Source organism: Haliotis asinina, chromosome 13 (genome assembly GCF_037392515.1).
Source record: "Haliotis asinina isolate JCU_RB_2024 chromosome 13, JCU_Hal_asi_v2, whole genome shotgun sequence".
In the NCBI taxonomy this organism is placed as follows: domain Eukaryota; kingdom Metazoa; phylum Mollusca; class Gastropoda; order Lepetellida; family Haliotidae; genus Haliotis; species Haliotis asinina.
Genome location: NC_090292.1, coordinates 2,701,652 through 2,725,730, shown reverse-complemented (window position 1 = coordinate 2,725,730; position 24,079 = coordinate 2,701,652). Strand labels below are relative to the sequence as shown.

The following is a 24,079-nucleotide window of genomic DNA, read 5'->3' as shown; positions in this document are numbered from 1 at the left end:
TCCCATTCCACCAGAGCGCCGACTTTACCTGTGGGAGGACCTCGAGAAAGACCCTTTTATCGAACACGCCGTGAGCTCTATCAGCTGCGAGCTGTACCACAAATATGGCATGTTGTTGGCTCCAGTGACGGCGGCGATTATCACGGCAAAGCATTGTCAATTTGAGAGAAAGAATAATAATAATAGTATAGATGGATGCTGCACAGGAAACCCCCGTGGGGGTACCCCCAACAGTGAGGGAAACTCCACTGGAGGAGACCCCTTCACAGGAACCCCCAACAGTAACCAGGCAGAAGAATCCTAAGAGAGTAGCTGCCGGTAAAAAACGGTGGTGTAACCAACATAAAATTATTACAGTGACCAACCCAACCCGACTGTTGTTGGCTGTAGGCGTAACTGCTGCCTTGGCTATCTCGTGGTTATATACACGTGAGGGAAACCCTCACTGTGAGGTACCCCCAAACAGTGAGGTAACCCCCACTATTGACCCGCATATCATGTTATAATTTTAATATTTTATATCATATACATAATGTCTGAGGGGAAAACGTTCGTCAACGACGCATACCACGCCACAGTGGTCGCCAGTCTAGCCGTAGGGTACGCTCGGTTGACTAAAATGGTGCTTAAACAACCAACTATCAAGCTAGATTTCAACCTGCAGGATATGGGTATGCTCATAATGAACCTTGGTATGGCGATGGCCACAAAAGACATCCTAGTAAAACAAGGAATAATACCTGAAAATATAATGAAATAAATATAGGATGGCCACGATAGCTATGATGGCCGGTGGGGCGTTAGTGAATGCCCTGGCATTTTCCGGGAGTAATTTCCTCTTCTCGAAACTACGAGATGACAACGTGGCTGAAATACAGGAAGAAAGGAAGCGGCACGATCTCGCTACTGAGAAATTACAAAGGGCACAGGCCGAGTACGCTAAAAAACGCCTCCAGAGGATCGATTGTATTAACGAACAACTCACGCGTGAAAACCATGCCGTTCAAACATTCAACAATGTCGATGAAGCAATGAAAGAATACTACCTACTAACTGGCAAACGATTGGAACCACTAAATAAACCCACACTCGCTCAGTACTACACACCATCCAAGGGACAAATGAATCGTGAACTGGGCTTCATAGTGTTGGGTACAGCAGCTACTGCGTTGGTTGCGAAGCAATTAAATTAAATACCTATTTAAGTAAACATGAGACCCGCTCCATACCGATGCGAATACATACTTATGGGGAAGACCGAGGCCTGTGGTAGGAAATGCAGGAATCTGGGGTTCTGTTGTTTCCATATGGGAAGTCCTAACTACACGTGTTCTGTGTGTGGTATCGGGGTTAAAGGGCACTACTGTCTATGTAAAGCTCACGGAGCGAACGTAGTCAGACATCAACTCATCTACGAGAATAAAAAGGGCTACATAAAAGAACGTAGGCGACTGCTCAAGATAGACTCCAATTAAATGTTTTATTGAGGTTACTGTGAACCAATTAGACATTGGTTCTCTTAGGTGTAAACACTATGACTACGGTGCGCGAGCTGAAGCGGGTCGCAAAACAGAGAGGTGTGATCGGGTATTCTCGAATGCGGAAGTCAGCATTGTTGAGATTACTAGGTTTAGAAGCCCCTCCTACGGTAACACAATTAAAAGCTCAAGCAAAACAGCTTGGATACACGGGTTATTCAAACCTGGGGAGAACCGGGTTAACCGCATCGTTATCACATGCCCCCGTAGCAAAACGTCCCACTGTAAAATAACTGAAAGCCGAGGCACACGATTTGGGTTTAGGCGGGTATTCCCGTATGAGAAAACCACAGCTTGTAGAATTATTACGACAGAATAGAGCTATTGACCTACAGTTCGTGCGCACTGAGCACGCTGTAGGCAACTATTTGAGAGGTTGGCGCATGCACGTTGATAGAAACATAGACATTACAGATATCAAGCCTCTGATAGCTGATAAGGTCAACCAGGAACTAAATAACCTAGGAAGTATCAAGTTTCAGATCACAGTGAAAATGTCGCTCGATAAGCAGGTTGTGGGGCCCACAGGGACCACTGAGTATGTTCAGCCTTACTTCCGAGGTAAACAAGAGGTCGTCACACATACAGAGACCATTGACGCATCAATCGATACCAGTTTTCAGCAGATACGAGAAAACCTAGAACGCTACACACACTTGGGGTCCGGGTGGGCTGTAGATAAAATCGATAATGTCTATCTAGACATAGCTAACTACGTGCCATTCAGAGGCGGGTCATACCTAGCCTTGCCACCATACTATAGGAACAAACATGCCATAGTAAACGTTAAGAATAGAGGAAACGATTGCCTGAGGTTAGCTATCAGGTCAGCCTTATTTCCAGCTGACACTCATTCAGATAGGCTTTCTAGCTATCCCCAAGACGATGGGCTCAACTGGGATGGTATAGATGAACCCACCCCCATATCCCAGATCACTAAAGTAGAAAAACAGAATAATCTGGCTATAAATGTCTTTGGGCACGAAGGTAACACAACAATAGTACACAGGGTCAGCCCGGTGAAGGATCGCCAAGTTATCAATATATTCATGATCCAGCGAGGTGACAAGTATCACTACACATGGATAAAACACTTTAGCAGGCTGTTGTATGACCAATCGGCACACAGAGAAAAGACCCACTTCTGTGAACGATGCCTACATGGCTTCACACGAGCTGATTTATTAGAATCCCACCGGGATGATTGTCAAGGTGTGGGGCAGACGACCATACGAGTCGACATGCCTAAGGAAGGTGATAATATCCTAAAATTCGGTAACCACAAGAACCAAATGTCTGTGCCTTATATCATATACGCCGACTTCGAAGCCTTAGTTGTGGGTGGGGATTCCCCCAGTGGTGCCGCCGGCGAGGCTCCCATCACCCACAAAACACAAGAGCATAAAGCCTGTTCGTTTGGATACATTGTCGTCCGTTGTGACGGGGAAACGAAAGCTCCGGTAGTGTATAGGGGCCCTGACGCGGCTGAAAGGTTTCTAAAGTGTTTGCAGGAGGAAGAAAAAATTATTAGGAATGCATTGTATAGAATCGCTCCCATGCGTATGACCCGAGTCGACAGGCTAGCTCACGCTAGTAGCACTAACTGTCACGTGTGTGACTCACCACTTAACGGTGATTCGGTGAGAGATCACTGCCACATAACTGGTAAGTATAGAGGCGCCGCTCACAGCGCGTGCAACCTCAAGCTTAAAATCAACCCTAAGACCATAAACATCCCCGTTGTCTTTCACAACTTGAGAGGGTACGACTCACACTTGATGGAGCATGGAGAGATACATCTCCTTCAGCTTAAACGGACTTAGGTTCATTGACTCGTTTCAGTTCCTCCTGTCGTCACTCGACAGTCTGGTCAAGGCCAACAATACCTTCCCTATCACCGATCGATACACAGACGCCGAGACTAGACCCCTGCTTATGAGGAAGGGTGTGTACCCCTATGAGTACATGGATAGTTGGGCCAAGTTCACCGAGACCAGACTACCCCCTATTGACTGCTTTTATAGCAAGCTGAATGAGGCGTCCGTCTCACGAGATGATTACTCGCACGCGACTAACGTATGGAATAAACTGGGTTGTAAGAACCTGGGTGATTATCACGACCTGTACTTGAGGACAGATGTACTGCTGTTAGCCGACGTGTTTGAGACGTTTAGGCGGACGTGTTTCAAGCAGTATAAACTCGACCCCGCATGGTATTACACCAGCCCAGGTCTGTCGTGGGACGCCTTGCTTAAAAAGACCGGAGTTAATTTGGAATTGCTCACAGATTACGACATGCACCTATTCATTGAGAAAGGCTTGCGAGGTGGGATTTCCATGGCATCCAAACGATACGCTAAAGCAAATAATCAATACGTGAAAGGTTACGATCCTAACAAGCCAACCAATCACATTCTCTACCTCGACGCAAACAACCTGTACGGCTGGGCCATGAGCCAGTATCTACCTAAAGGGGGATTCGAATGGGTACCCCACGTTGATGTTATGGGGGTTGCACCAGATTCGAACAAAGGGTATATCCTCGAGGTTGACTTAGAGTATACCAAGGAATTACACACATCGCACAACAGCTACCCCCTGGCCCCCGAACGTATGAGGGTTAACCCAGACTTGATGTCTGAGTACCAACATAACTTGTTAGGTGGGCGTGTGACAGACGTTGAAAAACTCGTGCCTAACTTAATGAATAAGACCAAGTACATCGTTCACTATCGCAACCTACAGCTGTACCTGTCGTTGGGTATGAGGCTGACCAAAATACACAGGGTGCTCATGTTCGACCAGAGCGCATGGATGGAGCCCTACATCAGAATGAACACAGACCTACGAAAAAAAGCCACCAGTGATTTTGAGAAAAATCTCTACAAGCTCATGAACAACTCGGTGTTTGGTAAGACTATGGAGAACCTGAGGAAACGCGTGACCGTGAAGCTGGTTCGGTCGAGTGAGGAAGACAAGCTCAGGAGATTGATAGCCAGTCCGGCATTCAACCGTAGTAAGATATTCACAGACAACATGGTTGCCCTACACATGAAGAAAAGCCACATAAAATTCAACCGGCCTGTTTACGTGGGGATGAGCATCCTCGATTTATCCAAACACCTGATGTACGACTTTTACTACAACGAGCTCAAGAAACAGTACGGTGACAGGTGTGAAGTGCTGTACACTGACACGGATTCCCTGCTGATGGAGATTCGAACCGAGGACGTGTACGAGGACATGAAAAAACACCTCGATTTATACGACACCAGCGACTACCCTAAGACACATGCCATACACAGTACGGTAAATAAAAAGGTCCTAGGTAAGATGAAGGACGAGTGTGCTGGCACGCCCATAGCCGAGTACATAGGTTTGAGACCTAAGATGTACTCCATACTGAAAGCCGACAGTAGTGAGATCCGGAAGGCTAAGGGGGTTAAGAAGTATGTGGTGAAACAACACATCAAACACGCCAGATTCAAGGAAGCCCTGTTCAAGACCCGTACCTTTAGGCATAAAATGAACACACTTAGAAGTGATGGACATAAGATATACGGACTGACTATAAACAAGACGTCCCTGTCGCCTATGGACACTAAACGTTGGATAGCTATTGATGGGATAAACACATACGCGTATGGACATGAAAAAATTTGAGGCTATTTACTACAGCCCGCATGGGTACTGGAAAGGAGCTAGCACAGTAGATAAGCTAGCTAAAATAGCGCGAGTACCCCAGGAGGAAGCCAAAGCGTGGCTTGAAAAACAAGCCCTGTGGCAGATCTATTTGCCGGCACCACGCTACGTGCCTAGAAGGAGGTTCGGTATTAACATACCTAATAGCGTTCACCAGGCAGACCTACCATTCCTACCCCACGACAAGAGGTATAAGTATGCCTTAACCGTAGTGGACGTAGCCAGTCGTTACAAGGAAGCCGAACCCTTGACCACGAAAGATTCAGCCCAGGTAGCCAGAGGATTCGAACGCATATACAAACGCAGCCCGCTGACGTGGCCAACAGAGCTGCAAGTTGACCCCGGACGGGAGTTCATGGGTGCCGTGTCACAACTGCTAGCCAAACACGATACAAAGGTCAGGCGTGGCACGGCCGGAGCCCATCGCAGCCAAGCCATAGTTGAGAGATTTAATAGGACTTTGGCTGAGCGCTTGTTCGGCCATCAGTATGCTAGGGAGATGGTCACCCCTGGAAAACGATCGACTGAATGGGTCACTAGGTTACCCAAGGTGGTGTCGGCAATCAACCATGAAGTCACCCGTCTCACCGGTAAGAAACCGGCAGACGCTATCAAACTAAAATCAATAGTTGCAGAGTCGGCCGCTCTATTGCGTGGGAAGGAGATACAGATACCAGATAGGGCCCTAGTGAGATATCTATACCAGCCGGGAGAACACGAGGGTGACAACCGTAAGCGGGCCACCGATCCTATATGGTCAGTCAAAACTTACAACATAGATAAAGTGGATATGAAAGCCGACGAACCTAACTTGTACTACTTGAGGGATGGGCCGGGTAGGGGGTTTGTAAGAGAAGAATTATTGATCGTACCGTACTGCACAGTGTTACCTCCAACACACGTTAAGTAGTAGGGGTAATAGTAGCAAGAGCTAAGGTCCCAACCAAAGCCTTATTTAGTAAATAAGGCTTTGTAGAGACTTTTCTTGAAAGTGTTTTAGAACCCCCATTGTATATACTACTAGTTTTGCGCTTACGATATCGACTAATACTATCATCTGAAATGGATTGAAAGATGGCCAGCTGTGCAGAGATTATTGCATGAGTGATACATTGATGAAGAGATGGATGGATGGATGGATGGATGGATGGATGGATGGATGGGTAAATTAATGCACGGACAGCCAGAAATTATGTCTGTATTTCAGAAATGTTTTCTTTGTTTTCATCGGGACAAGATTGAACCCCTTCTACTAACATCATACACCCCAAACACCATCCTACGCATGCTGTACATTTAGACATGTATTCTGTACTGAGTTTTAATAATGTCGAGAAGACAAACGTCATACCCAAATAGAAGTTTGCGTGTCGCCACGCCCGGCTTGTATATAGGTAAGCCGTATCTTAATTCATGAACATGAAGACCTTGTGAATTTACTACAGTCGTGAAGTAGGACTCAAGTAGGACGTTAATCCTGTGGATTGCTGTCGACATTAAACAATGTATCAGAAAGCCCCCCATGTCGGTGGAAACGAGCAGGGACATAAATCCCCCCCTCCCCCCCAGTTGTATAATTATACAAATCACACGTCTGACGAGTACCACACGTCCTTGTTCTCGTTGGTATGGCAATCCAGTTTACGTTAAAGACGAGATTTCGGCTGTATTTGCACGCTAATAACAGACCTTGCTTTGCCACATGACAAGAGGTCTCTTGTCAGCATTGAGCAAATTACTTGGGAATTATATGGTTTGTTACTGACCGTCTATGGCAATATTTGGATTTGAAGAATTTGACAGGCTTGAACTCTTCTGTTCAATGCCATATTATAATTATATTTCAAAATATGTCAAATGAAATTGAAATAGTAAATATTTGCATGACTAAATACTGTTATTCTAACACCTGAAATGGACAAATAAGTAAATAATGGACATGCAGTATCATTGCTACATTTTAACAAAAAACCTGCCATAACATCTATATGAAGAAGTAGGAAGTTTAATATATAATCATAAGTAAACATTTTAAAGTTGTACAGAGCACATGTATGATGATCAGCAGTCAATACATGATGTTTGTCACAATGACCCCGCGGGTCTGTAAAGGTTCATGAAGAAATATACCACTTTTGATTTGGATCATCTGATATCTCAAAAACATTAAGATTTATCATCCAAAACCGTGTTTCACAGGAAATATCGCTTGTGTGAGATGGGACGATATCTTCAAGGGAATATCGTTTTGACAGTAGATTTTGTACAATGCCCTGACAATGCGAGGACGTCATGGAGTTGATGACGTCACAATGTTGTGATATCGCTGCATTGGAAAATTAATGCCAGCACTGTGTTCAGAAATGTAGATCTTTCATTGAAAACTAATGAAGAATGATTTTGGATGATAAATAGAATCTCACCCTTGTGTCTACTGATATCAGTTATATCAACAATCATTGATAAAGGTAAAAATATCCTCGGCAAGCCTCGGACATTCGTTAGTTTAATAGCTTATGCTGATATATTTGATATTAGTAGACACTTGGGTGAGAGATTGAAGATAATTTTGAGGTAATATTGTCTGTGAAAACCCTGACAGCCATGTTCACCTGACAATGAATATACTCACATCCTCCTTGCGCTTCAGCTGTCCCTACAACAGAGCCAACAAGGGTGTACATTTCTTTGAGAGCAATCTAGAAATTGAATCTGTGCCTGAAAACACGCGCTGAGATGATGAGTCTTTATATTCGTAAGGGAGGATAACAAAATATGGCCGAACAACTTCTCCATTGCAGTGCGAGCGGCGTTTCTAACGCCGTTTTGTAGTTCTAACGTCATCAGATAGCACGTGAATCACTCAGCGAAACGTCGCTCTCACTGCAATAAAGAAGCTGTTTATCCATATATTGTTATCCTTCCTTACGAATACAGAAGAATGGTCATCCATCTCGTGGTATTCAGTCACAGTCAAGATCGTAAGATATCGGGGACATTGTCAACCTTCCAACATTTACCTTTATACCATTCAAAGTGCCCAGTCTTTCCAAAATCTAAACACCGTGTTTGTTTTTTTTATCAGCTAATCATTTCCTTCATGACAATTTCTTGTGTAGAAGCATATGTTGAAATTAACATTTCCTGGTCTGGTCATAATTCTCAACACAAGATATCAAGAAGGGCGAGTTGTTTTATTAGGATTGTCCCGCATGCTCATCTTTACTAGTAGTATAAGTAATTGTGGCACGAGACAAGGCCTACTTTACTCAAGAAGGAACCAGTGAAGGCTACATAGTATGCAATTCTGCACTTCCTAAACAGTTTCCATGATTTCATAGAGAATGTTGAAACAAGAGGACATTGATTAACAACACAGTACTACAGTAAAAGACTGAAATGGTAATCTATAAAACCAGCTGGTGAAAGAGTAATCACTTTGATACCTTGGGCTAAAAGAGAACATACGTTATCAGAACAGTACTAGGATAAAACTGTCCCTGAAAGACTCCAAACGTAAGGTGTGCAACAATAACGCCTGTAAACAGACACATCAGCGCCGCTTGAACATAATCCATTTTTAGTATAACTCGTAAAAACGTGAAAGTTCTTTTGTGATTCAAATACAAAGATGTTTCATATTTACCCGTCAGGTATATCGACACCAGTGCTGAAAAAGACAAAAAGGAATCATGAATGATTTGTTGAATTCTGTTCACAACAAATTGCAATCTTCATGTCACAACCAACAGAAAAATGCTCTTTGAGAACATCCCTACTCTTTGACTGGAAGTCTAGCTGCTGCAGTCTAGCAGCCAATACAACTTTAGGGACTCTCACATTTATGAATTAAGATTTTTTAACTTTTAGAAAACGTTATATTTTCTTATTCAAAACAAGTATGCTGAATCAAATAACGCATATTCTACACAAGGTTTTACGTTGCAGGACAATGTACAAAGTCCAATGTTGGTGTGTTTTACATTCTAGGGCAATATACAGGGTTACAATGTCGGTGTGTTTGACGTTCTATGGCAATATACAGGGTCCAATGTTGGTGTGTTTTACAATCTAGAGTAATTTACAGTGTCCAGTGGTGGTGTGTTGTACACTCTAGGGCAATATACAGTGTCCAATGTTAGTGTGTTTTACACTCTAGGTCAATATACGGGGTCCAGTGTTGGTGTGTTTTATACTCTGGGGCAATATACAAGGTCCAATGGTGGTGTGTTTTACACTCTAGAGCAATATACAGGGTCCAGTGTTGGTGTGTTTTATACTCTAGGGCAATATACAAGGTCCAACGGTGGTGTGTTTTACACTCCAGGGCAACATACAGTGTCCAATGGTGGAGGGTTTTACACTGTAGGGCTATGATATACAAGGTCCGGTGGTGATTGTTTATACAATGCAGGACAACAATATCCACGGAACTACCGTGATTATTTATGCGATACAGCACTATACTAAATAGAGGCGCCAAAATCTTACCTACGCCTGTGAGACATCACTGCAAACAACAGAGTGGACAGTGCAATTGTGATTATATCGTGAGTATCTGTTTGTCTTTGTGAACCATCGAGTATGGACCAGGCAATACAGTCATTGTCACCATGCGATACGATGACAGAGCACGTGTTTGTGAATCACTAAGTATGAAATAGTACTGAGTCCAGGTGTTCGCAAAGAGCGTCCTTCCCCTCTGTACAGCCCGTCATAAATACATGCAAAGTCTAGTCAGTTGTTCATGTATGGTGCAAGTCAAAATAAGGACCTCATCTGACATCATTTTTATTACTGATGTGTCAAATGTGGAAATATTGTCTGCCATAAGACGTTTTTTGACTTTCATAATTCTTGGAATTTGTAACCGTGATCAAACAATATATCAGCAAGACTGGTGAGACGATGTTTGAAAATTTGGTGAAAAAAGCAAGCTCGATTGCACCCTAGAAGGTGTGAACTGTAAGAATCAATGACTGAAGCAGCTGTTGGAATACTGCTCCACTTAAAGGGAACATTGGAACGAAATTGTATATTTCATGGTTTTTGAACAATACTAGACCACCGTTATACCCGACTCTTATGATCAACTTCTTCGCCTAACCACATCGTTTTGATTCTGCCAATACAAGCAAAAATTCAGAAAATAAAGAAGAAAACAAACAAGTCTTCAAGAAGGGGGACGTAATTGGTGCCCATGGGTATGCCTACCTCTTGTCCAAATGTTTTACCCCAAGAAATTTATATACGATGTAAAGGAGTGAGTGGGTTTAGTTATTAGGCTCAGTCAGCATTATCATAAGGTCCCATGGAGATGGTCTGTATGTTGTATGTCTATTCTATACAAGGTCTTATGATGATGCTTTACAAGTTGTAGGACCTCAAGGTCCTGTGGTGATGGTATGTAACATGTAGATCTTCAGTAGACAAGGTCCTATGTGATTGGTATATAACATGTAGATCCACAATAGACAAGGGCCTGTGGTGATGGTATATAACATGTAGATCTTCAATAGACAAGGTCCTATGGGGATGGTTTATAACATGTAGATCTACAGTAGACGACGTCTTGTGATGATGGTTTAAAACATCTAGATCTACAATAGACAACGTGTTATGGGGACGGTTTATAACATGTAGATCTACAACAGACAAGGTCCTATGGTGATGGTCTATACGTTATAGGTCTAAAACGGACAAATCCCCATCGAAATAGTCTATGCGTTGCTAAACTATAATAAACATGATCCTATGACGATAGTTTATACGTTGTAAGTGATGGTTTATTGGTATTTCCAGCCAATACAATATTGATGGAATGGTACAGTTGCAATAAAGAGTTATTGTAAGCCATACACCAATATTGAGAAAGGTTCTCAAGATGACGTTTAAAAATTGCAGACTTACAATATGTCTCGTCCTTCGGTTACTAAAGTGTCAAACAACAGTATGGAAGACCCCGCGGGTGACAATGAAACTCCTCTGAACAGTACCAACTGCTGTTAGTGCGTACATCGAACAACTGCTACAAGCCCAGTTTTATGGTGTTGTGTAGACGTTCTACAACAGTAATAAGTCTGGTCCTATGTTGGTCACATATACAAGTAGTGATGCTAGGTTCCACGTTACACGTGGCGAGGAAACAATACTTTTCAGGGTGAAACTATGGCAACTCCCTGGTAATGGTTTCCATAGCGACCAATATTCGTGATAGATATATATAGTTTCATCAACACTTTCCTGTTTTGGTATTATCTCATACTGCATGTGCAAATTCTTCGATCATAATAAACACTCTCCCATGCTGTATGTAAAAATTTTACGATCACAAATAACACTGCCCCATAGTGTATATGTACATATTGTACAACCACAATAAACACAACATCCTTATGTAAGTACATATTATATTATCACAATAACCACTGCACCATACTCTATATACTCATTCTACGATGAGACTAAAGACTACCCCATACTGTATGTACATATTCTACGATCATAATAAATACTGCTCCTTTCTGTGTGTACATATTCCATGATCACAATAAACACTGTCCCATACTGTATGTACATATTCCATGATCACAATAAACACTGTCCCATACTGTATATACATATTCTACGATCACAATACACACTGCACCATATTATATGTACATATTCTACGATCATAATAAATACTGCTCCTTTAATTCTGTATGTACATATTCCATGATCACAATAAACACTGTCCCATACTGTATATACATATTCTACGATCACAATACACACTGCACCATATTATATGTACATATTCTACGATCATAATAAATACTGCTCCTTTAATTCTGTATGTACATATTCCATGATCACAATAAACACTGCACCATAGTACAGTCAGGCCGCGTTAGTCCGGACCCCGACAATCCGATTCCCGCGATATCCGAACGATAGCTAACTGTAACCAATCTTGTTTACTATGTAAACTCATTACCTGTTGATTCAGTAATCCGGTGCTTCACTCTCCGTATCCGAACGTTAATCAGCGGTAACAGATTAGCTAATTACACATAGTTTTGCTTCATTAATCCGGCGGTGCATCAAAAAGGTTCGGATAATCCCTTCACACCATGAGCCCCATTCAGTGGTAATTGTTAAGTGACACTTGCGAGTTGAAGATGTCGTTAGTTTGTGATTTTGATCAATTAGTTGGTCTCACTTTTGGTTAGTTGGAGTAATACCTGTCATGGTTACTTCCTGTATAAAACACTGATCGTGTCAAAATGAGATCAGCTGACGCTTGTCAGTCATAATGGAAAAGTCCCGCCCCTAGGCGTAAAAGATGTGAAATTACTGCCGCACAAAGAAAAAGAGAAAACCTTGAAGCCAACTTTGATCTTATGTGTAAACATTTTGGTCAAGAATTCAGACAGTCTATCGGCAAGAGCACAATTTCGGACATCGGATATGTTTTGTGATTGGTATGATCGTTTGACAGACAGATGCAATCACGTGGTTGACACGTGATCTCACTTCGTAACAATGCTGCTAGTCACAAGTATGCCAATGTCAAACTGACCAACGTGAAAGTTGATTTCTTGCCCCCAAACACCACATCGCACATTCAGCCAACTTGTATACGTTCGTATGTTTTTGTATCGCCATGTCAAAGGGAAGTAACCCTACTGTAGTTGTGTTCATAAAAGTTCATTTCAGTAGTCCGTACGTTTCACTATCCGAACGTTTTTGATGAAAAACGGACGTGTTCGGATTAACGCGGTCTGACTGTATATGTACATATTCTACGATCACAATAAACACTGCACCATACTGTATGTACATATTCTGCTATCACAATAAGCACTGCACCATGCTGTATGTACATATTCTACTATCGTAATAAACACTGCTCCTTTCTGTATGTACATATTCCATGATCACCATAAACACTGTCCCATACTGTATGTGCATATTCTACTCTCACAATAAGCACTGCACCATAGTGTATGTACATATTCCACGATGGATATTCTACACTTTGTTTAACAATAAAACACACCATCTATCACAGTCTCACGCTGTGTCAGTATCTATTGTTCAACAATAAAACACACCAATCTCTGTATTCCCTACGCATTGTTAGAGAATAAAATGCATCGTCTATCAGTGTCTCGTGCTGTTCAATATATGTTGTTCAACAATAAAACACACCGTCTCATGCTGTTTTCTATATTTTGTTCAACAATAAAACACAAGATTATCATATATGCTATTTTCTGTGCATTATTAATAATCATCAAACTGTCCCAAACATTTCTTTTCAAATAGAATATATCAAACGATGCTACGATATATTGTTAACCAATAAATCACTTCCTTATTACCGTTACATTTTGTTCAACAATGACATACACTGTCCAATCATTTTCTTTCTACACAGATACAGATAAACCACACATCTTATGCTTTTGTTTAAACTTTGTCCAAAACTATTCTTCATACCTGGTGTTGATTTCATAAAAACGTTTCTATTCTGTTATATTGTACAATTGTACAATTGTCTTAAATACTGCTCCGTACTGTTGTTTATAAAGCTATGCTGAGTGTAAACAAGGCCGTATGATTCCCTGTGTACACATGTTGTACACGGTGGGTGACGTACAGTAAAACTGGCCACAATCTAGCTGTCTTGTGCAGTGTATATCATGTAAAACTCTCTACCATATAACGTGATACACTGACCGAGAGAGCATTACATCTTTGGCTCTACGCACAGTATGAGAACGTAAGCAAGTCTTGTATTTATTGTTACATTGTTCATATGTTTTAACTGGGATTACACTTCTTAGTAAACTAGGAATTTTAGTACATGTACTTGGTAGGAGTCACATCCGTTGAACCCACACCTTCAGAGTCAAGCACCTAACCGCCAGCACACAAAATCAGTCGCCAAACCCGCTCAACTGCGACATTCACAGAAATGAAATTGAGACAAGTGTTAGTCTAGACTGCCGACTTTGTGTACTCCTCTGATACGTGTATGCTAAGAAAGTAAAGTCCCAGATATAAGATACTTTACACTTTCTAATTGGTATTGTGTAATTATTGTTACATTTGTTTGTCATGGTTTAAACTTAGTAAGAGTATTTCGTCCAGTTTTCCCAGGCTTTTCGTGTATTTATTACAATGAGAATGTCTCAGACCACGAGCACGGCATAACGGGATATGACTAGGACCAGTGAGTTTATGGGGTGAATAATGTCCGCCTCCTGCCAAATGACGTGCCAGATATATAACACTTTACCTCACACTGCGGGTTATAGCTACACGCCAGTAAAAACACAAGTCGTTATTGCCTCATCTACAACAATGACGTATATATTCCATATAGCTACATCAGTCTAGCTTTACAACACTCTAGATAGAGGTCTAGAGGGAAATAGCTTCATAGTTAAAGCGTTCGCTCGTCAAGATGAAGAACTGGGTTCGATTTCTCACATAGGTACAGTGTGGGAAACCCATATCTGGTGTCCCCAGTCGTGATATTTCTGGAATGCTCTTTGCTAAAAGAGGTTTAAAACTAGATGTAACTCACTATAAATATTTCAGTGTGTCGCTGCTTTGTCGCTTTGCGTATAGGTAGTACTACACTGCACATGGCCTCCTGCATGCTGTTGTCTTAGATCGTCGTCATGTTAGTGGTGTACATGGAATCACCCTTGTGAAGATCTCATTTAGAACAGGTCTCCAGAAACCAATACTTGTCGTAAACGGTTGATACCTGACTGGATAATTAGGGTGATGCTCATGCTTTCAATCACTGGGTTGTCTTGCCCAGACCCTATTATTTACAAACGGCGGCAATGTAACAGTACTATTGAGATAATATTGCATTAATAATGGCATAAGCGAAACTAATCAAGCTTTATGAAGGTAAAGTACAGCGTTCATCAACGAAAGGAAAACACAATCATCCAGACAGCAGTCCGAAGCCGTTTACATTGATCTGGATAAGCGAATCACGATCATATATGTACCACCAATATGATAAATTCACCTATGCGAGAATAAGCAGTTGGCCACTGGACTAGCAGGGTTTAATTGTTGTGGACAATTTCAAATAAGTGAATGAGTGTTGTTTCGCGTCGCTTCCTGCAATGCTCCAAAAGTAACAAATCATCCTCGAAATGAACTTAACACATTTTCATGCGGGAATCAAACCTAGACCTAATAAATGAACGCTGTTACTAAAGGCGTACATCGTTCAGTTTAAATCAAAATATTGTACATGTGATCAAAACCGGATGAGGACGTCCAAACCGAACCAATGTGTTCCCAGTGTGCACATGGTTCCTGGAGACGCGCTATGGCAGAGTACTGGACCTCGTTATACCGTGGTGGAAAATGACATGTTTTGTAATGGATGCTGGGACATTAAGCCATACGACAAATTTAACGTCACATCAAGTTGACGAGACGTTTACAATGACGTTAACAAATAGCCGGAAACACAACCACATTCCGAGTCTGTGAGATGTCACTTTAATGGCACCAGAAAACATGAAATATTGAATATGCTGGAAATGCACCCTTAAAAAAGAGAAAAGGACAAAAAAAACATCGGGAGAAATTAACATTAGTGAATAACTGCTGTATAGCATACTGTCTGGTAGAAAATACCCGGTAGTTTAGTTATGTACCCGATATAGATCATATTGTAAGCTGCCAAGGTGTGCTTTTTGTTTCATTATTCTTTAGATAGTTCCTGCCTATTAATTGCTCCTTGACACTTCTACTATACGGTGCTCCATGACAGGTCTGCACTGCCTGGGCACTGAAGAAGATTGCGAAGGAGATACTGGGTACAAACTGTCCTCATATTCCACATGTTCCATCAACCTGAATACACCTACCCCATAAGACGATCATTCCGACCATTGTCCGCGTGTCCACAATGGTGTCCAGTCCCAACAGTGTCCGTCAATTCCTCGTGAGCTGTATAACACTCCGGACACAGCGTTCCTTCTAGCTGTCACGTGACGAAGCCGACTTTTACTTGTCACTCAATCCGTGGACGTGAACATCATCCCACTTATAGCGCCATGACAGGGGTGATTGATGTCAGTGAACTTTACAGCTGTATCCGCCATGTTTCATCAATGAACCGTTGTCCTCCGATAGGTGATCAATTGATGGACAATTGGTGGACAATTGACAAATGAACACGTCAATCATTGTTATCTAACTCACGTGTCAGAAATTACTTATACGTAGGGGTAACACTGCTGGTCTTTCTGTCCCCAACATAGTCTCAGGTGGTAGAATGTTTTATCGCGTGGCCATCTTTTTGTGTAGTTTTCGCAGAGAAATGTATTATGTGTTCTACAGGTAGTCTGCAGGAAAGTTGAACTCGAGGATACACATATTGACTTATTTCTGAAAAATACAGTGCTTCTGTACACGCATATTTCATTGCCTAAAGTATTTTGAAACGTTTTTCACAGAATAATATGTCGACCGATGCGTCTTTCTAAGAAAAGCTGTCATGTAAGAATACCCAGATACACACTACACTTCTCAAGAAGTCCGATTGCTAAAACGGGTAAAATGAAGTATGAGCACCCTCTTTCACAATCATTGGTACTACCCCTTCCTACCCTCTCTCAAGAAGCTGTATCCACCTCTGCATCAGGAGAGTGCAGTTATGTTGTTTTTGGATCCTTGCACTGATCAAAATATTTCTTGGATTGCCAGCCTCAACGAGGGGAGATTGATGTGAAGTAAGTTGTATATATGAGTCCGCCTCTCACACGCGTTACCTAAACACATACCCGAGAAGACCTTCAGTAACCCATGACTGCCTATATCTGTGGAGATTCGGGTTACAATTGATCTTTAGGAACCATGCTTGTAAGAATTGACTAGTAGGATCGGGTGGTTAGGCTGGCTGACTTTGTTGACGCATCTCATTCCATCCCACTTGCTAAGACCGATGTTCATATTTTGATCACTGGATTGTTTGGTCCAGACTGGATAATTTACAAACCGCGGCCATATTGCTGGTATATTGTGAGCGTGGAGTTCAACAGCATTCAGTCTAAATAAAATGAAATAAAATCCGAAAAGGAAGGTGAATATGTCTCAAATCTTTTAAATCTGTCAAACGCGTTGCATAATGCAACAGAAGTAATATGTTGTGATTGTGAGCTTGGCATACAAACGTTTAGTGATGTAATACTCAAGTAAGCGGAGACCATTACATCGTCCAAACCAAACCCAGATTGGTTTAATAATACATGTTTGGTACTTAAACATCGGCGGTGGCACTACCTTAATAAATTTAGAAAGCATAAAGACACACCATCCCGGGACTTATACATTTCATCAAGAAATGTCTACAAAACTGCGTGTCGGGATGCAAAACGTAAGTTTGAAAACAAAAATATGAATGAGTTGTCGGACTCAATTACTAAACCCCAATTATTTTGGCGAAAACTAAAGTACATCTTATGTCCACGTAAAACTGAAAGTAACATTACGGTTAATTCATGGCACGATTACTTTAGAAACCTCTTTGATTGGGACTCCAGTGTGACTTACATTGACTCCCTAGAAGATAGTAATGGCATATTCATACCTGATAGCCAGGTAACTAATGATATATTCAGTGCGCCAATTAGACGGGACGAAATCCAGTCAAGTGTTAATAAACTTAGATATAATAAAACCGCTGGGGAAGACCTCGTAGTCTTGTCATGTCATCATGCCTTACCTTGAAATCATTTTCAACACATTGCATGATAATGGATCATTCCCTATAAAATGAACAAAAGCAATAACTGTGCCAATATATAAACAAGGCGATAGAAACCATCTATTTCCAAAGCATTTGACTCAGTACAGAGACACAAATTATGGTATGTCTTCAATAAACACGGTCTCCTTTCAAAAATGGATAAAACCCTAAAATGTATTTACGAAAATGTTAAAGCCTGTGCTCGCACTAACAACAATATTCATACAGACGTATTTGACTGTCCTGTTGGTGTTAGGCAAGGTTGTGTCGTAAGCCCTTTCCTATTTTCGTTTGTTATCAAAAAACTAGTCTCCGAGATTAACCTTTCATGTTCTACTGGTGTTCAGTTATTTCCAGATCTTACTGAAATATTTATTCTGATGTTTGCCAATGATGCGGTATTCCTCTCAGAGTCTGTAATCGGTCTACAGAGGCAAATTAATGCTCTAGAAACCTACTGCAATAAGTGGACCCTAAATGTCAATCTTGATAAAACTAAAATCATGGTTTTTGAAAGAGGATCAAAACTTTCAGAATCAGAAAAATGGACACATAAATCCACTACCCTTGAAGTTGTTACATCTTACCAGTATCTTGGTGTAACATTCAACAGCACTCTAAATTGGTCCCTCTCACCCAAAGACATTTCAACTATGGCAACGGAAGCCTTAGTTTCTATTACAAAATGCCTTTGTAATTTTAAAGACTTGTCATATGATGTCTACTTTAAAATATTCGACTGTAAAATACTACCAATATTATTGTATGGGTCAGAATTGTGGGGTTTACACAAACATGATTGCTTGGAAAGGGTATTATTTTATGCAGGTAAACGATTTCTTGGTTTGCGAATGTCTACACAAAATAACATTGTACTCGGAGAAACTGGTAGATATCCTGTCCATGTATATACTCTTAAACGCTGCATTGCCTACTGGTTAAAGCTCCTCTCCATGCCCTCTTCACGCTTTCCCTCTAAAGCTTACAAAATGTTATGTAATGTAGACTCAAACGCAAGCGTCGAGCGAAATAGGTTTAATTGGGAGCAAACACAATTTCTTAAATCTGCTTCTACGAAGAAGCAAAGATTGCTCTATACAGGAGTGACATGAAAAACTCCAAAACAGTTCTTGTACATTCACTTATTCCTTGTTTAAAGAAAATGTTTATATGTGAACCATATGTAGGCTGTATTAATCTCAAGAAGTAAGAATAGCCATGTCACAGTTCCGTTCCATTTATTATGACTTAAGCTGTCATAAAGAAAAAATCCATAAGAAATCCACCGTGTGCAAATACTGTAAATTTAATATCCTGGAAGACGAATGCCATGTACTATTAATTTGTGATTACTATAGAAACATTAGAACCCAATTATTTTACGATACAACCGTCAAAACATAAATTTATCCAACTACTGTCAAATTCCAATCGGATACTCATTGAAAATATTGCTTTGTTTATTTATCATGCTATTTCGAAAAGAAATCCACTCTGCTGTTGAACTGTTTTTTATATATCTGTACTATGGGCCTGAGGCCTCCAGTTCTGAATAAAGATTGATTGAATGTAAAATTAAATAAATTAAATGAATATGATACGTGATTCCCATTTCGGGTGGAGTACCCACGGGGTTAAAGTGTCCGCTCGTCCCGATGAAGGCCCGGGTTCGATTACCCAACAGAATATTTCTCATTTCCTTGATTAACAATACAGGAATTACATTAGCGCAGATGGACAACACGTCATGGGAAGGACATAACACCGACTGGTCACAAACCTTGTGTTCATGACAGTAAATAAGCCGAAGTCCGCAATACCCTCCTTTATAATAAAAAATTTATTGCCCGACAAGGGAATTCCTTTCACAACAGTGAGGCATACAGCATGGTTAAAACAATTCAAGCAAAGAGACTCGATCACATTAAAAAAACACAAATGAATAAACGGCATGAGAAAGATAACCAGTGTATATTGTAAGAGACTGGTAGGCAGATGCCTTTAACGTTGTGGCTAGGTCTAACCTTCATTTAAAAGTTTAATGCTAGCGGGTATAAAAGATGTTTGGGGCCTCTTTGTGCGCTCTTTAGAAACGAGGAATCTACGTCGAGATGGTAAAAGCTTAAAACAAGAATGTAGGTCATGAGACGGGTCAGATAAAATTTTGTTCGCAGACATTAAAACACGCTCCTCATACATATAACAAAGGGGGTGCAAATTCATGCCGACAAGTTTTGAACAGGTGGTTACAACTTTTTGCAGTTTGTTTTTGTTTTGAAGAGAAAGGGCACCGAACCAACACTGAGCAAGAGAACACTAAAATCGATTGGATACAGCAGTTATAGAAAATATTCAAAATGGTGTTGTCAATGTTAAAGTATCTGAGCCTTCTCATAAAATACATCCGCTGTTGACATTTCTTGTATGTAGCCTCGGCATTATGTGTGTAAGTTAAAAATGTCATCAAATATGTTCCTTCTTAGATTTTCAATTTAAACTGAGCCGATTTATAGTTTACATGCATGTTTATCGACGTTCTTTTACATATACTTAAGAGATATTTCTCTAGAAAGCGATGATACATATGGATAATAACTTCCTTATTATGTTACAGATTGTCATGCCGTTGACTCTGGCTCGAAGAGACTCAAATTCTATTTTAAAACGTAACGCAAAATTTACTCCAAACACATAGAACGAATGTTTACTCATGGATCCTAGAAATAAGTACACAAGACAAGGCTTCGTCTACATGGACATGTAAAAATCACGAGACAAAAACAATAAACTGCTGTCCAAGGCCCGAGCGAGAGGTGTTGAGGTCGTTGTCAGGTACTGACCTGTACATGGCCATAAAACATGGGTACAACACGTATATCACTCAGTCACGGGTTCAGTTGATGTATCAGCTTGTCATTGGTAGTAATCAATGTCTCATGTCCTTGTTTGTGGTCTGGGTTGACTTCAGTAAATACTCATATGTGCTTTATTGTGTTTAGCTAAAACACGATGTTGCCGAAACAAGGCTAAATAACACCAGAAAAAAAAAGAAAAAAACACTGTACGCATGACGTCCACAGGTGTGATGGGGTGAGGTGAAAAGAGTGTTATTACAAGCCCGTTGAAGTTATTGCCATGTAATAATTTATTTTCACTTCAATATTACACTAGTGTCATACAGCTTGTCAAAATGGTTCAAAGTTGTGACGTCACAATGTTAATGTCGCTATCGCGATTTCACTAGACCTTGCTTGACTCGCTGAAAGCTGAGAGTATTCATCCTGCAGGCAGTGTAGGCAGTTTCTGTCAGTTTACATTGATGAGTAATTTTACTAAACACGTTAAAGATTTAGTATCACACTCACTTTCGCTCGTTTGCACTGATTTGCCATAACTGTTATAGGCACGCAATTTCGAAGGACGAGATGAGATATGTTTCGGCGGTTTTAAATCTGTTACGTTCAGCCATATGTAAATGTTTTCTCTTAGAGTCGTGGCATAATCTCATATTCCCAGCAAACATAAACATATGACAAGAAATATTCCTCGTCAGAAATGTGTCTCTCATGTATATACAGTCGAACCCCATTGTCTCGAACCCGGTTGGCAAGTACATGGACCTGCGTATAAGTAGTGCATGTCTGGAAAATATAAGGAAAAAATGATTAAATATCGGCACGGTTCGTTTGACCATTTTGTTCATGAAAAATCGAAACGAATCTGTCAATATGATTAATAAAAGGTATGGAAATAGATTGAGGAATTCGCTTTGTGTTCGTCTATCTATTAATATTGAACTCTCTCTCTCTCTCTCTCTCTCTCTCTCTCTCTCTCAGTATATCTTCCTTTGTTTGACATGCTAAATGTCATGACGAAAACATGTTAGCTTCAGCAACCATTCTTAAATTGTAGTGTCACAACACCCTACCCCGCGCACGCCTACCAGTAGACTGTAACGCCCACCGCCCAGTCACACTTCTTTAATTGTGTATGATTGGATGACACAGTCGCATCACAATATATCTTCTAGTTCATCACATGCAGCCTGAGTTGTATGCATCCCCACATTCGTCAAGACAGCAGTCCCAGGTACTCAATCTGTCGACTCTAACCGGATGTCACAGAAACGTGAAGGACGTTCCGGATAAAGCGCCGTCCCCGGAAGGTGAAGGACGTTCCAGTGTCTTTTTTCGATGACAAAATTCGAGACGGTAACGTTTTCACCCAGTCTAGTTAAACTTAGTCTCAGTATTATTCGTTACACTCCACTACTGATAAAACTTAGGTAACCTTTCAACGGCATGTGACCACCCATTTAAATGAGAGTGAGTGAGTTTAGTTTTACGCCGTACTCAAAAATATTCCAGGTATATGGCGGCGGTCTGTAAATAATCGAGTCTGGGCCAGACAATCCAGTGATCAACACCATTAGCATCGATCTGCGCAACTGGGAACCGATGACATGTGTCAACCAAGTCAGCGAGCCCGACCACCCGATCCCGTTAGTCGCCTCTTACGACAAGCATAGTCCCCTTTCATGGCAAGCGTGGGTTTCTGAATACCTATTCTACCCCGCGACCTTCACGGGTCTTTAAATGAGAGACGACCGAACGTCTAATCAGTCAGACAACGGCTATTGTTTAGGGTCTGGCGGGACTGACAAAATTCCCCTGTCACCGACCCTGACCCCTCAACAAAGGAAAATCTGCTTAACGTACAGATATTTGACCTGCATATACGCTTAGGGGTTTCTGTTGACATGGTTACCATCAGCCAATAATATCGTGTGCACCACTCTGAAGAGATCGTACGGAAAATAGCATTCGGAATCGTTCGAGTACAAATCTTTTCGAGGTAAAAGTTCAGAAGGTATGTGCGAATGTCCGCTTTCGCGACATGGTAAGCTGTGGTCTGATTGGTCAATCTCAAAAGTTTGAGCTCAGAAGAGCAAAGCTCAAGTGGTTTATATTCTCCTTCTTCCTGTTTTTCGTCATGGCTGTAGTCAAATCAACGCGGCCATCCGAATCGTCGAAGGTAAGTCACCATAATTTGAGGTACAGAGCTGCGTCCCTAGAGCACATCAGAAACCAATGGTTTTGCCTTCAAATAACGGATGTTTCTACACATATAATACATTCAACACTCTGTAATCCTGCAACGTGAAAATGCACCACAAAGAGAGGTCTCAACGTGCGATTAGAGGAATATTATTAAGTCAATCAAATTAAGTTTTACTTAAGTCGTTCTTCTCTTCATTTACTAATCTCCGAACACCCATCAGGGTGGTGGATGTTCTCGTGATGAAACATCGCACACGTGCTGTCGCGTGCATATTTACTGACACCACGTGAATTTGCAGGTAATGAAACTACACCTTCATCAACCCACCCGCGTCATGGACGAGTTCACATCACGTGATGTATGTATAAGGAGTATATACTGCCAGCCAGATGAAACATATATGTTCACATTTGGTACGTATTTCCATAATATCACTGATGGCATACTATTGGTATTTCTTAAAAATACCGAACATATATCTTCCCCTGCTGTGGTGAGTATAGGACCCCCCTCAGTTCCATCTGGAAAGACCTCAACAATTGATGAACTTCGAACATAGCATAAAAACAATCAAACTGTTAGGGGTTTCAGAACTCATTATAAACATTATACACCTCATCCATAATCGTCTCAACCAATGGCCGCCATCCTCTTCTTGACAACTCGTTTGACCGCTCCTCCTCTAAGGCTCAGGAAGGTTGGTTGGTTAGCTGATTGGTTGGTTTGTTGTTCAACGCTGCACTCAGTTATATTTCAGCTAATGGCGGTGGTCTGTAAATAATCTAGTCTAAACCAGACAATCGAGTGATCAACAGCATGAGCGTTGATCTACACGACTGGAATACAATGACATGCGGCAACCAAGTGAGAGAGATTGATGACCCTGTAGACGTCTCTTATGACAAGCAAGGGTTCCCGAAGCTCGAATCTTCATGGATCTGAGAAAGGAAATTCACACAAGATATTTAGGATAGCTGATGACTACTTGACAATCGTT

General features: G+C 41.2%; 1 protein-coding gene across 15 annotated transcripts in view; it reads right to left on the bottom strand.

The window, feature by feature from the left end:
* The window catches only part of LOC137259987 (basic salivary proline-rich protein 2-like), a 46,002-nt gene extending 29,742 nt beyond the window's left edge, over window positions 1–16,260 (bottom strand). For 10 of the 15 annotated variants that reach the window (XM_067797651.1, XM_067797662.1, XM_067797654.1 and 7 more), the window contains exons 1-4: window positions 16,139–16,260; window positions 8,887–8,910; window positions 7,873–7,896; window positions 6,277–6,297 (exon numbers count right to left, since the gene is read on the bottom strand). In XM_067797651.1, coding sequence (XP_067653752.1) covers window positions 6,277–6,297; window positions 7,873–7,896; window positions 8,887–8,910; window positions 16,139–16,163 — 94 coding nt within the window. In that variant the 5' untranslated portion in view covers window positions 16,164–16,260. The remainder of the gene's footprint in view (window positions 1–6,276; window positions 6,298–7,872; window positions 7,897–8,886; window positions 8,911–16,138) is intronic. The other 5 variants (XM_067797653.1, XM_067797657.1, XM_067797659.1 and 2 more) reach the window with 1 other exon arrangement.
* Between the last annotated feature and the right edge of the window lie 7,819 nt (window positions 16,261–24,079).